General features: G+C 38.7%; 1 protein-coding gene across 8 annotated transcripts in view; it reads left to right on the plus strand.

Annotated features, from left to right (window-relative positions):
* YAP1 (Yes1 associated transcriptional regulator) overlaps positions 1-8,554 on the plus strand; it is a 142,836-nt gene extending 134,282 nt beyond the window's left edge. For all 8 annotated transcript variants that reach the window (XM_006110819.4, XM_006110820.4, XM_006110821.4 and 5 more), the window contains 2 exons: positions 4,266-4,378; positions 5,054-8,554. In XM_006110819.4, coding sequence (XP_006110881.2) covers positions 4,266-4,378; positions 5,054-5,289 — 349 coding nt within the window. In that variant the 3' untranslated portion in view covers positions 5,290-8,554. The remainder of the gene's footprint in view (positions 1-4,265; positions 4,379-5,053) is intronic.
* The last annotated feature ends 5,457 nt before the right edge of the window (positions 8,555-14,011 follow it).

Consider the following 14,011-nt stretch of genomic DNA (forward strand, 5'->3'; position numbering starts at 1 on the left):
CGTGACCAGGTTTCATTACTGAGTTTGATCCACTGGTTGGATCATTAGCTTGCACGCACTAAGTACTGACAGTGATTGAAATGTGAACACTTATCCCTGGCTCTGGAAAAACGGGTAGAGAATTGTCAGTGTCCTTTTATTTAGTGATGTTGAATAGTGTTTAATTTAATTTTAATTTACCACTATCTGAGGTAAATAGGATGAAGTTTAATAAGGACAAATGCAAAGTATTTCACTTAGGAAGGAACAATCAGGTTAACACATACAGAATGGGAAGTGATTGTCTAGGCAGGAGAACTGAATCTGGCTGCATGCCCACCTGGTCCCTAACACAATTAAAATGGAGAGCTGCAGCAGGTGTAGGTCCCAGACCTGGGGTGAGCCAGGTCTGAGCCAGGCTGCGAGCCAGCCTGCTAAAAAAAAATATTACTAGCAAGTGTGGGGGGAATATATGTAGTCTATAGCATTAATCTATAAGCTTTTGCTAATTGGCTAATCGGCTATACTATTACATCTCAAGTGTAGACACATAGGCTGGGATCCACAAAGAAACTTAGGTGGTGGTGTGATGGAGAGAGTCACAGCACTTAACTTTGAGACACCCAGAAAATCACAAGAACAGCACTGCAACATGTGTTACTTAATTTGAGCACCTGAGCTCCTGATACAGTGCGTGAGAAGGATGGGTGTCTCTAAGAATACAATCTGCAAGAGCCAGTGTACTTGGTGGGGAGGCACCTGCGCTAGCCAGTGTGCAATCTGAAAGAGACTCGTCCTCTGCCGCACTCATAAAAGTGTGGGCTGTTGCAGGGGGCACCTGAAATCAGGTGGCTTAGGTGCCTTTGTTATTTCTTATGAGAAGGAATTAAATGCCTGCCTCGTGCCACATAAAATAGCTGGAGGGAAGATATGGTGCCAGCTTCATAACTTTCAGCCCAGTCATTTACAGCATTCAGTTAGTATGTGGGAAACCTGGGTTCAGATGTTCCGCCTGCCCTACCCTCTCAGAAAAGGGCTTTAACCACTGAGTTATGGGATAGCCTGATGTGGGGCCCTGTTGGAGCTGTTTCACTATGGATGAGTGTTTGGTCCAATTATGCTTATAAGAAGCACCCGGGATCTTTTTCAGCAGGAAAAGGCAATACAGCAAGAACTTGCCATCCACAGTTTCGCTGTTTGCAGTTTCACCTATTCGCAGTACGCCACACCACACTGGCACAAGCACATGATGCAATGTGCTGACACTTTCTTGGTGTCTTCCAGTTTAAAAAAAAAAAGATTGCTGAAGTAACACCAAACCTTAATTATGGCACCAAAAAGAAAAGCGATGCAGACAGTGGTCAAGAGGCAAACGGAAAAGAAAACAGGTGATGACTTTAAGACAGAAAGTTGAATTATTGGATAAGCTTGCAAGTAGTCGTAGTGCGGCCTCAGCTAAAATGTACGGCATTAATGAGTCTACTGTGCATTACATTTTTCTGCCTAATATAAGGAATAGTGTTGCTGCAAATATGCCAGCTTGTGCAAAAGTATCATGTGAGAGTTGTGATCCTGTAATTGGAAAAAGTGGAAGAAATTAAGCATTTAGATTGAAGTCATGGCACAGAAATGAGCACCTGTGAATGGTGCTGTAATTTGAAAAAAGGCTTTGAGCTTGTGGAAGCATTTTGCACAAGCATCAGGTGGTGAGGAGGCAAGTCATGACAGTGCAGTGTCATTCACCGCACGCATGGAGTGGTTTCACAAATTGTTAAAAAGGCACAGTTTCCATAATGTGAAGTTAATGGGGAAGTCAGCATCAGCAGACCATAAAGCAGCACAGGATTGATTATCCCTCTCAGCTTCTCATCACAATCTTCCTTGGGGAACCCATCTCTAGTAATCCCCCCCCCCCCCCCCATCCCAGAGGAACAGTAACATTTGCAGGTAGCAAGTGCAAAGAACTGTTTTGGGTGAAGTTGTTGACTATACAGTATTATCTTTGTGTTTGAGTTTGGTTGCTTTGAAATTAAAGTTATTTGTGAAAGAGCAGGCAATTCGAGAGGAGTTGTTATAGAAAGATTCTGAGAATAGGATGGATGTAGAAGGTCACCAACAAGGAATTATATAGGAAGATTCAGCTGAAAGAGAACCTACTGCAGAAGGTTATACAACGGAAGTTACAGCTATTCAGGCATATCTGCAGAATTAATGATGAGCAAAAAGTTAAGACCTTGGTATTCGGCATAATGGATGGTCCAACTAGGAGAGGCAGACCCCATAGAGAATGGGGAGATTGGTGCAAAGCTAGTCTACAGAAACTAAGCCACTCCTTACTGAACAGGAAAGATGGAAGGAAATAGCGAGGGAGGCATTGGACACTGATGAGCATTGAGCCCATGGTTGATGATGATGATGAGGATGAGGCAGTAAAACTCGTGTCATGAACAACCCCGCCCCCTTATATTTACGGCCTCTCTCATGTGTGTGTGCTCATGGCCAGTTACGCTGAACAAAAGGAAGGAGCCAGAATTCTGTCTGTTGTAATTTAATACTCTGAAATTGTCTTCACAGGACAAACACAAAGCTTAATGGCTACATGCCCCAATTTTATAGTAGTAAGTCGGTAACTTTAATCTATGGATTTTGCAGTGTCATGCTGGAGTCATCTAATTGTTAATTGATGTTTACCTGAAGGTTGCTTCCATTGTCATGCTCCATCAGTGTTTTGATGAATATCCTGGGAGTGACTGCAACTGGTTTATCTCGTTCACAGATCTCGTTCTAAAGTGTATGCCTTTGCTTTAGGGTAGTCAATTCTGCCCCTCTTCGGCCATCCTGATTTTGACTGATGCCTGAGTTCACATCTCCTTGTTAGCCATTCTGACCATCTGGTGCTGTGACTTCTGTCTCTTATCTTCAAACATTCCTCACTTGCACAAAAGATCTCTCTTACAAAGGAACAGGCAAGATTTCTTACAGACTTACAAAGTTGAAATACAATTTATTCTATATATCAGTTTTTTACTAATTTATAGTACCTAATTCAAAATACATTTTAATACCTAGCAGCTGCTGTAGAACAAAGCGTAAGAAACAAAATCTATATAACTACATGAAACAAGGTTATAAAACAAAGTCTATAAAACTGTAAGGCTTACAACACTACAGAGTTAGCCAGTTAGGTCAATGTGAGACAGCTGACATTGGCCTAATTAGATCTGTGTCTATACTACAGCCTTGCTCCTGCCAATGTAAGTGCCCTACTACACTAACATAGCTCCATCTCAGCAAGAGGGAATTACTGCCGTAGCTGTAGATTGACTTAATATAAGTCAACATAAGTTTGTAGTGCAGCCATGCCATTGGATTTTAGGCCAGAGAGAGAATGACTGTATCTTGATGGTTTGGGCAGGTACTTAAGAAGTGGGGGCTCTCTGCTCCAGTTAAACTTTAGATAAACAAAATAGAACAGCTTCCTTAGGAGAGCTTGAGGGAGACCCATGTAACAATTACTCATTGCTCAGTGATTAGCACACTCTCTTGAAAGGTGGGAGACCACTGTTTAAATACTTTTTCTCCCTCAGGCAGAGGGGGAAGCTGAACCTGACTGTCCCATAAGCCTAGTGGGCAGCACTATTGCTTCTTTCTTCTCCACTTCCAGTGCAACCCAGTACATTAGGCAATCTCTGAGCATATCTACTAAATCAAGCACTACAGGAAAGACAGGAGGATAAATGCCTGTCTTCCCATGAGTTGTAAATTGCTGTGGGGCTAGGCTTAGTCAGGGGATAGGCACCTGGATGCCTAGTGTGAGGCAGCTGTGCAACTGCCCAGAGGCAGAAAGTTAGATGCCTATGTAGCTTTGACTGCAAAAACTTTTCTTAGGGGGTCCATGTGGTTAGGCAGCTGCTAAGTGGGAGTTTTTGTGTATCACAGTGGAACTTAAAACTACCTTAGGTGCCCAAATCTGAGGGGTTAAGGTGCTCAAGTACCATCTGAGAGTCTGTAAAGAGCAGCTTAAATAGATTTCTTACAAACTATAGCTAATCTGAAATAACTCACTTTTAAGCAGAAAAAGGAATGTCTGTCTGCAAAGATTTAAACAGTAATGCACTTAAATTGTTGCAGCTGTCTCATGTAGACAAGCTGTTAGCTTTCAGTTCTGTTTCAGTGTGGCACCATGGTACAGTTTCACCAAAGTCATCGAGCTGATCCAAAATGTTCACATTTTACAGTATTTTTTAAATGCTCTATCTTCAGCTTTCATTTTTCTCCTACTGTAGTGGGACATATCACTCCAGAGATGAGAGCACAGACAGCGGCCTCAGCATGAGCAGTTACAGTGTACCCAGAACCCCTGATGACTTCCTGAACAGCGTTGATGAAATGGATACAGGTTTGTTTTTCTTTACACCCATAATGAATTTCCCCCCTTACACCTCCAAAAATATTTGTCTTTCTTGCCTGCTCAATCATTAGTACACAAGAAAGAACGTGAAGTTCAGGAAAGCTGAGAGGTTCTTCACAGCATTATCTTCTGGATCAGAAATATTACATTTTTTTCCATATCTTGTCTCTTACGATTTAAAAGATGTGCAATATTTTTTACAAACAATTTTGAAACAGTTAGTCAAAGGCTTTTCCTAAATAGTACTAATGTCCTGAGATTATGTAGGAACTGAGTGTGCATTTGCTTTCTGAATAATACGATTGTGTGTCCTAAGCTAAGGACAAATACTCATATTTGAGAATTACTGTGCACAGTTGTGTAATGTCCTTCCAGTTATTACAAGATGCAGTCGATTTTCTTGAATGAAGTATAAGAATACTGTACTGTACAGCAAATACTGTAATGCTACGTGCATGATAACATTCAGGCGCTGGGACTGTAAACAGTGTGCATTGAAGGTTAAATCCTTTTGATTTATATAATTAATCAGATGGCCCTTAATGGGATCAATTGCATGAGTAAAGCAACCTGGAATTAAGTCCTTACTTTGTTACCTTAATCAGGTTTATTGTTTTGATACTTTTAGTGTGTTTAACATCTGTTTGCTTTGTGTTAAACCAGGTGATATCAGCCAAAGTAACATACCTTCCCATCAGAACCGTTTCCCAGATTACCTTGAAGCCATTCCAGGGACAAATGTGGACCTTGGGACACTGGAAGGAGATGGGATGAATATAGAAGGAGAGGAACTGATGCCAAGTCTGCAGGAGGCTTTGAGTTCTGACATCCTTAATGACATGGAATCTGTGTTGGCAGCCACCAAACTAGATAAAGAGAGTTTTCTTACTTGGTTATAGAGGCCTCAGGGAGACTGCATTGTAAATCTGTGAAGGATCTAATGAGATAAGACATCTGTGCCTGAAGTCCAAAACAAGCCCATGAGGCATACTTCTGGTTTGTGGTCTGAAAAAGTAAATGAACAAATATTCAACAAGATTCTTTCATCCAACGTTTTGGCTCTTCCTTGTCCATCGCTGCTGTTATAGATTGCTGACCTCTCTTACAGTTAACTTTGAAGACCAGACATCTTTGTGATCTTCTCTATTGCTGTTTCAACTACTGTTCAGTTGGGGGAGAGAGCGAATGATGAGCCTGTTTGGATGATGAATTCCATTCCTTTTGTATTAATATGAGCTTGCATATCTTTTTATCTAAGAACTCGGATTTGAGTTAACATGTGTATGTCACCACTTGTAATATGCTCAGCTAGTTGTTTCCTCTGATACCTATAGCAAGAGGTAAAACACACCATACTGGTTTGAAACCCTCCCCCATAAATGTGTCTGGTCAAAAGAAGTCAATACTGATTTGCAGATATAGCTCAAAAGAGGACTGAAGACTGTTTGACATTAAGTGTTTTTAACTCTTTTTGTTAGGAAATAGTGTGTTCATATTTTATGGTATAGTAAATCATGAGTCATTTTATATAGAAACTTATATCAACTTTGATTTTTTTACCACATACTCTAGGCTACTTTCTGTCAGTCAAAAACTAGAGGGGGGTTTTGTTTTGTTTTTGTTTTGTTAGTGAATTTAATTATAGTTGTAGGTTGGGAAGTAATTGTAGGTGTTTTTTTTTAATAGTGAAATCTAAATATTCTGATTTCACCTAGTCTTATTTAAGTCTCAATTGTTTTTTTATATATCAAAAATGTCTATTTTAGCTAAATAGCTAGTGAGTACATATGGTTTTATGTTTTTCCCATAACTTTTATTTTTAAGGCTAGCTTTGAATGTAATCATTACAATAAATGTTCAGTGGCTTATTTTTCATGTCTGCTTGCAAGAATTTGAACTACAATCTAGTTGTAGCACTCTGAGAATGAAGTGTCATAGCTGAGCTTGAGAAAGAAGTGTCATATCTGAGCTTTTATAGTGCCTTTAAAAGTAGCGGAAACCATACACTACATGTTTTAATTGACTGTTACAGGTAATTTCTTGGAGTTAGGTTTTAGTTTTGATTAAATCAGTGAGTTTAGATTTTGAAGTCTATGCAGGGGGGCAACTTAATGAAGAATCTTCCATTAATTTGCATGGAAAAATCATCTAAATTGTCATCTCACTTTCTATTGTAATGAAACTGCTAAAACAAAAACTTCAAAGCTTTCTTAGACTTTCCTAAACAAAATAAGTATTTGGTTTGGTGTAGTGCAAAATAAGCCCTGGACACTATGGGTAGAGGACTGTAAAGATATGTGTTAGATAGAGACATGAGCAGGTAATGACGTGTATATTAGAAGTAGAGTTTAGTGCAGGGGTAGAGGTGAATATGATTTACTTATATTTTAACAGGAAAAAGATATAACACTAAATCATCTGCAGGAATTGATAGTTTCCAAAGAGTATTTTTAAATGAACAAAATGAGCATGAATCAAACTTTCAGTATAAGCTATGAAGTAATTTTTTGATAAAAATAGTGCACCAGTTAGAACCTCTGTAATTAAGGGTTTGAGAGTTTGTCAGCATTCACATAAACCTTTGGGGGAAAAAAGGACTTATAACTTGACCTTGAAAAGACTATGTTTGAAACTTGGTATGAAAAGTATCAGCCTGGAAGGATTTTTTTTTAAATAAATTGTTTTAAAGGGCTTAGTAATTTTTTAAAATATAGGAATAAATTATAAAACCCATAAAAGAATGGACTGAGTTGTCTTTCAGTGGCTGTTTTACAATAATAGGTAGACTGTTAATCTAGAAGCATTCCTTGGTTCTGAAGTTTTAAAATTTGCTTTGCAATTAAAGCAACAGAAATTTATATGTAAAAAATTGCTATTAACTATGCACCTTTATTGTTTCTCATAAGGATTTTAATACTCTGAACTTACAAAAGTATATATGTGGATTGTTTCAGAGTATGATTTTAAAAATGCTGATTACCACTGAGGAATTTTAACAGCAATTATATTCTACTACACTAGTTACATTCTGCTCCACAGATTAGTAGGCCACTTAACATGTTCAATGACAAAAGCCCTTGAAGCAGTAAATTATGTCAATCATAAGGATTATAGGAGCATTTCACACTCCAGTTAAGAGTTCTCTTTCCATCCACCACGTTAATAAAGATATTTCAAAAGACACTACATTGTTTGAATGATCTGACATAAAACTACATAAGCAAGGCAATTCAGCTTTGGATCAGTTTTTGCCCTTGTTTTTGTGTTTCTCATAGCTTTAATGTTTTCTTGTCATTGTAAAAAAAAACTCTAAATAGCGTATACTGTTTGGGTAGCACTGTTGGGGTAGGTACTGACGAACTGGGAATTCTTGAATTGCTCTGAGTGTAACCCTGTTCTATGATACTTTAATCAACTTTAAGAAGTTTTCATTTTCTTCCATTTGTTAGGGAATGTACCTAAGATGCTGTACTGTTGACAATTGAAACTGATTTGGATTTTATTCTGCAAAAGCGGAAGTGAAGATGTGGTTAAAATTTGTTTGAAATACAAGTGTGTTTTTGGCTAGTATTTTATACTGATGATGTATATATTTAAACAGCAAAAATCATTGTCCTAATGTGTTAGCTTCTAGATTTTAGTACACTGTGCTCATAATTCAGAGGAGGCATATTAACTCTACTGTGCTATAGCAGTACCTTGGCCCACAAATGCTTTGGAATAGGCTACAGTGTCAGTAAACAACATGGATCAAAAATTGTACCAATCAGTGTTGAAACTGAGGTAATGCAATAGAAGAAGAGACAATTTCAATATGAAAAACACTTTACATAGCTTTTGCACATCTGGTGAATTAGTACTAAAGTGACTTTTCACTTGCAAGCATGGTTTTTATACAAATAGCCAGTGTGCCTGTCTAAATAATTACTTGTTTTTCTGTATCTTGAAAAAGTATTCTCCACATTTTAAATGTTTTATATTAGAGAACTCTTGAATTCACTCTTGTCAAAAATATATATATATAGTTATCAATGTTACTTTTTAGATGTAAGAGCATGCCTGTATGTTAGGTACCTAAGTAAATTCTGTTACATTATTTTTCTTTATGTACTACTTTTTCAGTTGTTTTATGTGATATAAATATATGCTTTGTGTTTAATAACATCTTGGTTGTTTTTAAACTTAATCATAGATAAAGGTATTTATTTGCCTTAAATCAGGCAAACACATTGGAATTTTTTTCTTACATTCCATTTTGTCTGTTCTCCTAATCCCCATATAATGTGTATTGTAATTGTAGACTCCAGTCCAGCAAACACTTATGCACAAGCTTAATTTTAACCTGTGAATAGTCTATTGAAGTCAGTAAGATTATTAGTGCTATAAAATTGAACATGTGCCCAAATGTACAAAGGGGGGGGGGGGGAGTAGGAAGAGGGGTGTTCAAAACTAGCATCAAACAATATGTTAATAGAGAAAATGGCCTTCTATATTTGATACTGACCTCCAGTGTGCTGGGAATTTTTCCCCTGAATTTTAGATATTCTAAATTTTTCCTGCATAGTGGCTACGTCTAGACTGGCATGATTTTCTGCAAATGCTTTTTATGTTCTTATGTTCTTTTAACAGAAAAGTTTTTCCATTAAAAGCATTTGCAGAAAAGAGAGTCTAGATTGGCACGGACACTTTTCCGCAAAAGCACTTTTTGCGGAAAAGCGTCCGTGCCAATCTAGACGTGGTTTTGCGCAAGAAAGCCCCGATCGCCATTTTCGCGATCGGGGCTTTTTTGCGCAAAACAATACCACATTGTCTACACTCGCCCTCTTGCGCAAAAGGGCTTTTGCCCGAACGGGAGCAGCATAGTATTTCCATAAGAACACTGACAATCTTACATGAGATCGTCAGTGTTCTTGCGGAAATTCAAGCAGCCAGTGTAGACAGCTGGCAAGTTTTTCCGCAAAAGCAGCTGCTTTTGTGGAAAAACTTGCCAGTCTAGACGCAGCCAGTGTGAATACCTCCTTTCAGCCAGCTATAGGCTTGCATTGCATGGCAAATAACCAGTAAAGATGCTATTTCAGATTTCAGGTTCTGATCTATGATTTCTGAAATATTACATATAACAGACTTTCTTGGAGGTGTTTCCCATTTAATTTCATTTAAAGTTGTTTGTAAAGATCTAAATGACTTCTGTGTAATGTGGTTCTTTACACACACACTTTCCTTATGCCTTTGCTTTCAGCAGTCCAGAGTTCAGCATGGGTGTGTAGTTAGAGTCCTTAACATTAAATGGATAAGTTTTAACGGCCCATCATGTCATGAAATACATGCAAATACTAGCAAATGACACATACTATGACATATACTTGAGTAGTCTTCTGAGGCAGCTCTAAATAGAATGTGTTGTAGAAGTGCAGGATCGAACTCTGGCATTCTAAAATGGCTTGAAAATGTTTTTAAAAACATTGTCAATCCTTACTATGAACAAAAGTGCTAGTTTTATTCTGCTTGGAATAAAAGTTTCAAGGCAGCTTTAAGTCCGCTGTTCTGATATCCAGGATATAGTGTCAGCAGGCTGGTTTTCATCCGGGATTATTTAGAAAGGAAATTCAGTTTGGGTTGGGCTATGATGGACCATAATTTTCTGGGGATTTGTTTTGAGGATAGAATAAAGCTTGCTGACTGCTAATCTGTGGAAATAGTCGTGAGCTGCAGAGAAACAGTTACTCTATTCTTGCTTTATTTTGATGAGTGAAGGGTTTGTCTCACCCCATTTCAATACTTTCTATTATTGTTGAAGATCAGTTTGTCCAAAGTCTGACAATCAAAATAGGGCAATATCTCTTGTACACAGAGCAATTAACTTTCCAGTGTTGTGAATAAAATGGCATAGCCAACAGAATCTGAAGAACCAGATAGTTTTAGAAGTATTAGTGAGAAGGGTAGTGTGGAGTACTTCGTGCCTTTTTAACCCAAAAAGCAAATGTATTTTGTATTGTACATGAAAAGCCAGTCAACAAAGCATGCTGAATACAAAGTTTATGGACACCAGTAAATACGACAAGACTGATACCATATCTAGTGCATTTTTGGCTAATCAGTTAGATTTTCTTTGTGTTCTCTGTTAGGTATGTGAAAGTATAACCCCGTGTTCACAGTTAACTGATGCGCCTGGGCTCATTGATTAACTCATGGTTACACACAGGCTCCTGGTACGCGCGGGGAACCAGCTTAAAAGACAGCTCTTGGGGAGCTGTTTGCCGCCCTGCGTTGCTGCCTTTCTTACATCAGTGCGGAGTGGCAGGCGGGAGCTAGTACATGCAGAGAGGTAGCTTAAAAGTTTTACAGAGGCAACAGTGTATAATTACACACATTTAGCATCCCTATTTTAAATTAAACCTATCCCAGTGCCACCCTGCAGCCCTTCCCATGCACCAGCCCTCTGCCAGCCCCACACTAACCACACTATAAAACGGACTTTCTGTGTAGGTCAGAAATGTTAGTTTATTGAGCTTTCTGGCTGGTGAAGTGCCGGATGCAAAGGCTATTATTGTATAATGCCTGTAAATTGTAGCTTTGATTTCTTGCACGTTAAGTGTAATTGGTCACAAAGCTCACCAGACTTTGGCATATTTAACTGGCTGCGTTGGAGCTTTCTGTAAAACCAGGGAGTATGATCTAATGTTGATACATCTGAATTTGACTAATAAGTGATTTAAACAATACAACTGAGTGACTAAGGATACATCTACCAGGGTATAAAAGACCCATGTCTGGCCTAGGTCAGCTAACTCAGGCTTGGGCTGGGTATCAGAACTTGGCTTATACCCAAGCCTGAATGTTTCTACGCTAATTTTTCAGCCCCACAGCCTGAGTCCTGCAAGCCCAAATCTGCTGACCTAGGCCAGCCGTGTTTTTTTTCTTGTGTAGACCTACCCTAAGAGCAGCCTAGGGCAGGACAATATATGCTTATTTCCCCGGTCATATGTTGGTGCCAAAATGAACTCTGGGTAAGAGAGATGTTGGCCCACCTGGAACTTCCCTTGCTTGCCTCTGCTCGTGTGCTTTTAAATGATGTATACTTGTGCATTAGTTATCATAATTGGAGAGTGCAGTAGTAACCTAAGGTCCTGTTAGGATTGGGGCCCCATTGTGCTGGGTGCTGGGTGCCCACAAAGGAAGAAATGGTCCCAATGTTATATAATTCTGGGGTCATGCATTTTTCCAATGTTACCACTTCTACAGCGGAAATTATCAAGATGTTAGGTTGGGATTCAAATTGCTCAGCTGCTGTTGCAGGATCTCTCTTGCTGATGGGCATTAACCACATTTAATCTCTTGTGAGGTGATTGATTCCTATTTGCTCCCAGAGCCTTGGTAAAGGAAAAACGTTTTTTGTTTTTTTTTCTCCTCAGCTACTTTGGTTCCAGGTTCTTACTGGCTTCTGGTTTGGTTGTCACATGCAAGACACAAGGACTCTACACACTAATGTAGTTACTGCAGCTTAATTACCTCAAGAAGAAACTATAAACTTTCAAATGAAGAGATTTAACAAATCTGAAGCAAAACTATTTAGCTCTACCACAGCGTAAAACTCTCTCTTACACATGAAGGAAGGTGATTTTTCATTCCAGACTTAAGAACACTGAATGAAGTAATTTAATCAGGTTAGGCCCATTAAAACTCCTCTTCATTTGCAACAATCTGCAGTTTGCTCTTTTTTCCTCCTTCTGAAACTGCTTTGAAATACTATGAAAATGAATACTCCAGCTACAATTTCAGTATCCAGAGTTGTTTATCCCTTCCTTGATTGTTTTTCCCCCATCTCTTTTCTTTTGTGCTCCATCTCAAAACAGCCTGATGTTTTTAGAAGACTTTACTCCACCCTGCTGTTTTACCCTTCAGTTTCCTTTCCATTTCTCACATGAGTTTTTCATTAGAGGTTTCTGAAGTATGAGATCCAGGCAGCCCACTGTGTGGTTTTTTTTTCCTTAGCAAAAGGATAGGATCTAATGGAGGAAGTGCAATGTATTAAAATAAATAAGTATCACAGATATTCGAAACATTTATCCTCTATGGAATTGTTCCTTCATCACACCTTCAAAATTCATTGTAGTAATAAGAGAACAACGGCAAAATGTTGCTAAACTTATCTTTTTTGCTCTCTCATATTTTGGTTTCTGACTTAAAAGGTACCAATTTAAATATCCATGGGGGGAAAAAGACCCTTAAGAATTTAACACACACACAAATTATCCAAATACTAAAAATATTCACCTAGAAACTTTTAACCCTATGAACTTTAGAGTTTAAAACCTTGCTCCTTTGGGGCATTTGAAAGGTGACGGTTGATCTTATTTGTTGTAGATACTGATTTAATCATAAAGACATGCTCAGATACTATGATGTTGGACACCAGTATGAGTCTAGATATAGAGAAAATATCTCAGTTGCAAGAGGCATGAGGGCTAAAGAAACTGTCAAGCAGTCAGCTATTAGCAATGTATAAATAAAGCATGTTGATCTCCCCTAATTGCTACTCCTTGGCCTAGGTTTGGAAAATAAATGCTTTTTTAAACAAAAGCCATTGATACAGAAAAGTTCCATGTGTGACATTTGTTTCCAGGTTTATTGTAAACTGCAAACTACTTCCAGGGGAAGTGTGGTACGTTCTGACACATGGATTCTGCTTCACAGCCTCTCTAAAAAGGTGAAAGCTGACCGAGGCCATGAAAATATGAAGGAAGCCAATCTGGATTGCTATACTATGGTCTTAGCCTCTTTCAGAGTTGTTTTGATGGTGTTGAAATGAAGACATATGGTAAAGTCGTCCTTTTATTTGTGTTGGATTCACATTTGTTTGTGTTTTATTTTAACTTCCTTTTAGCTTTTAGCGGGTGGTCACACCAGAGGAATGAATCTGCCAGACCCCTGCAACAGTGTACAGAAGCTGCATTTGGAAGTTGAGTGTTAGGTACACGTTGGTAGAGTGAACACTGGCTGAGAATGGGAGCCTTCTACAGAGAAAGTCAGTTGCAGAGCTAGAAATGTTAGGTGAGGTGTCAGTTTCTCCTGTTTAAATGGTGATGCATGCTTCCTAGGACGTGTGAGGGTTAATTAATGTTTATAAAACCCTTTGAAGATGGAATGTGTTATTTAAATATTCCGTTCTGTCGTCATGGTCAAGGCCTTGCTATTTTCCAAAACATCAGTGTGGTTTTTCTGGCACTTCCTTTCTTGAGGAGTGTAAACAAAAACAGAACTATAATTCTGTACATAGAATAAGAGTTGGAAATTCCAATCTGGCTGGAATATGTAGCTAACCCTCACTACCATTTCTCAGATAAGGTATTACTTGAGGGGCAGAAATAATTGCATACACTGTATCTAAGGATAATATGTATTCCATTAAGTCTGGGAGATAAGAATAAGGACAGCCAATACTGGGTCAGACATAAGATCCATTTAGCCCAGTAACTTGTCTTCAGACAATAAGGAATGCCAGGTGCCCCAGAGGGAATGAACAATATGATCCGTTCCCTGATGCCCATTTCCAGCGAGAAAGGGAGATGTGTCTGGGCAGAGGAAGAGGCTGGAGGGAGGGGCAGAGAGCAGAGATTCCTT

The sequence above is a fragment of the Pelodiscus sinensis genome, chromosome 1, assembly GCF_049634645.1.
Source record: "Pelodiscus sinensis isolate JC-2024 chromosome 1, ASM4963464v1, whole genome shotgun sequence".
Lineage (NCBI taxonomy): Eukaryota > Metazoa > Chordata > Testudines > Trionychidae > Pelodiscus > Pelodiscus sinensis.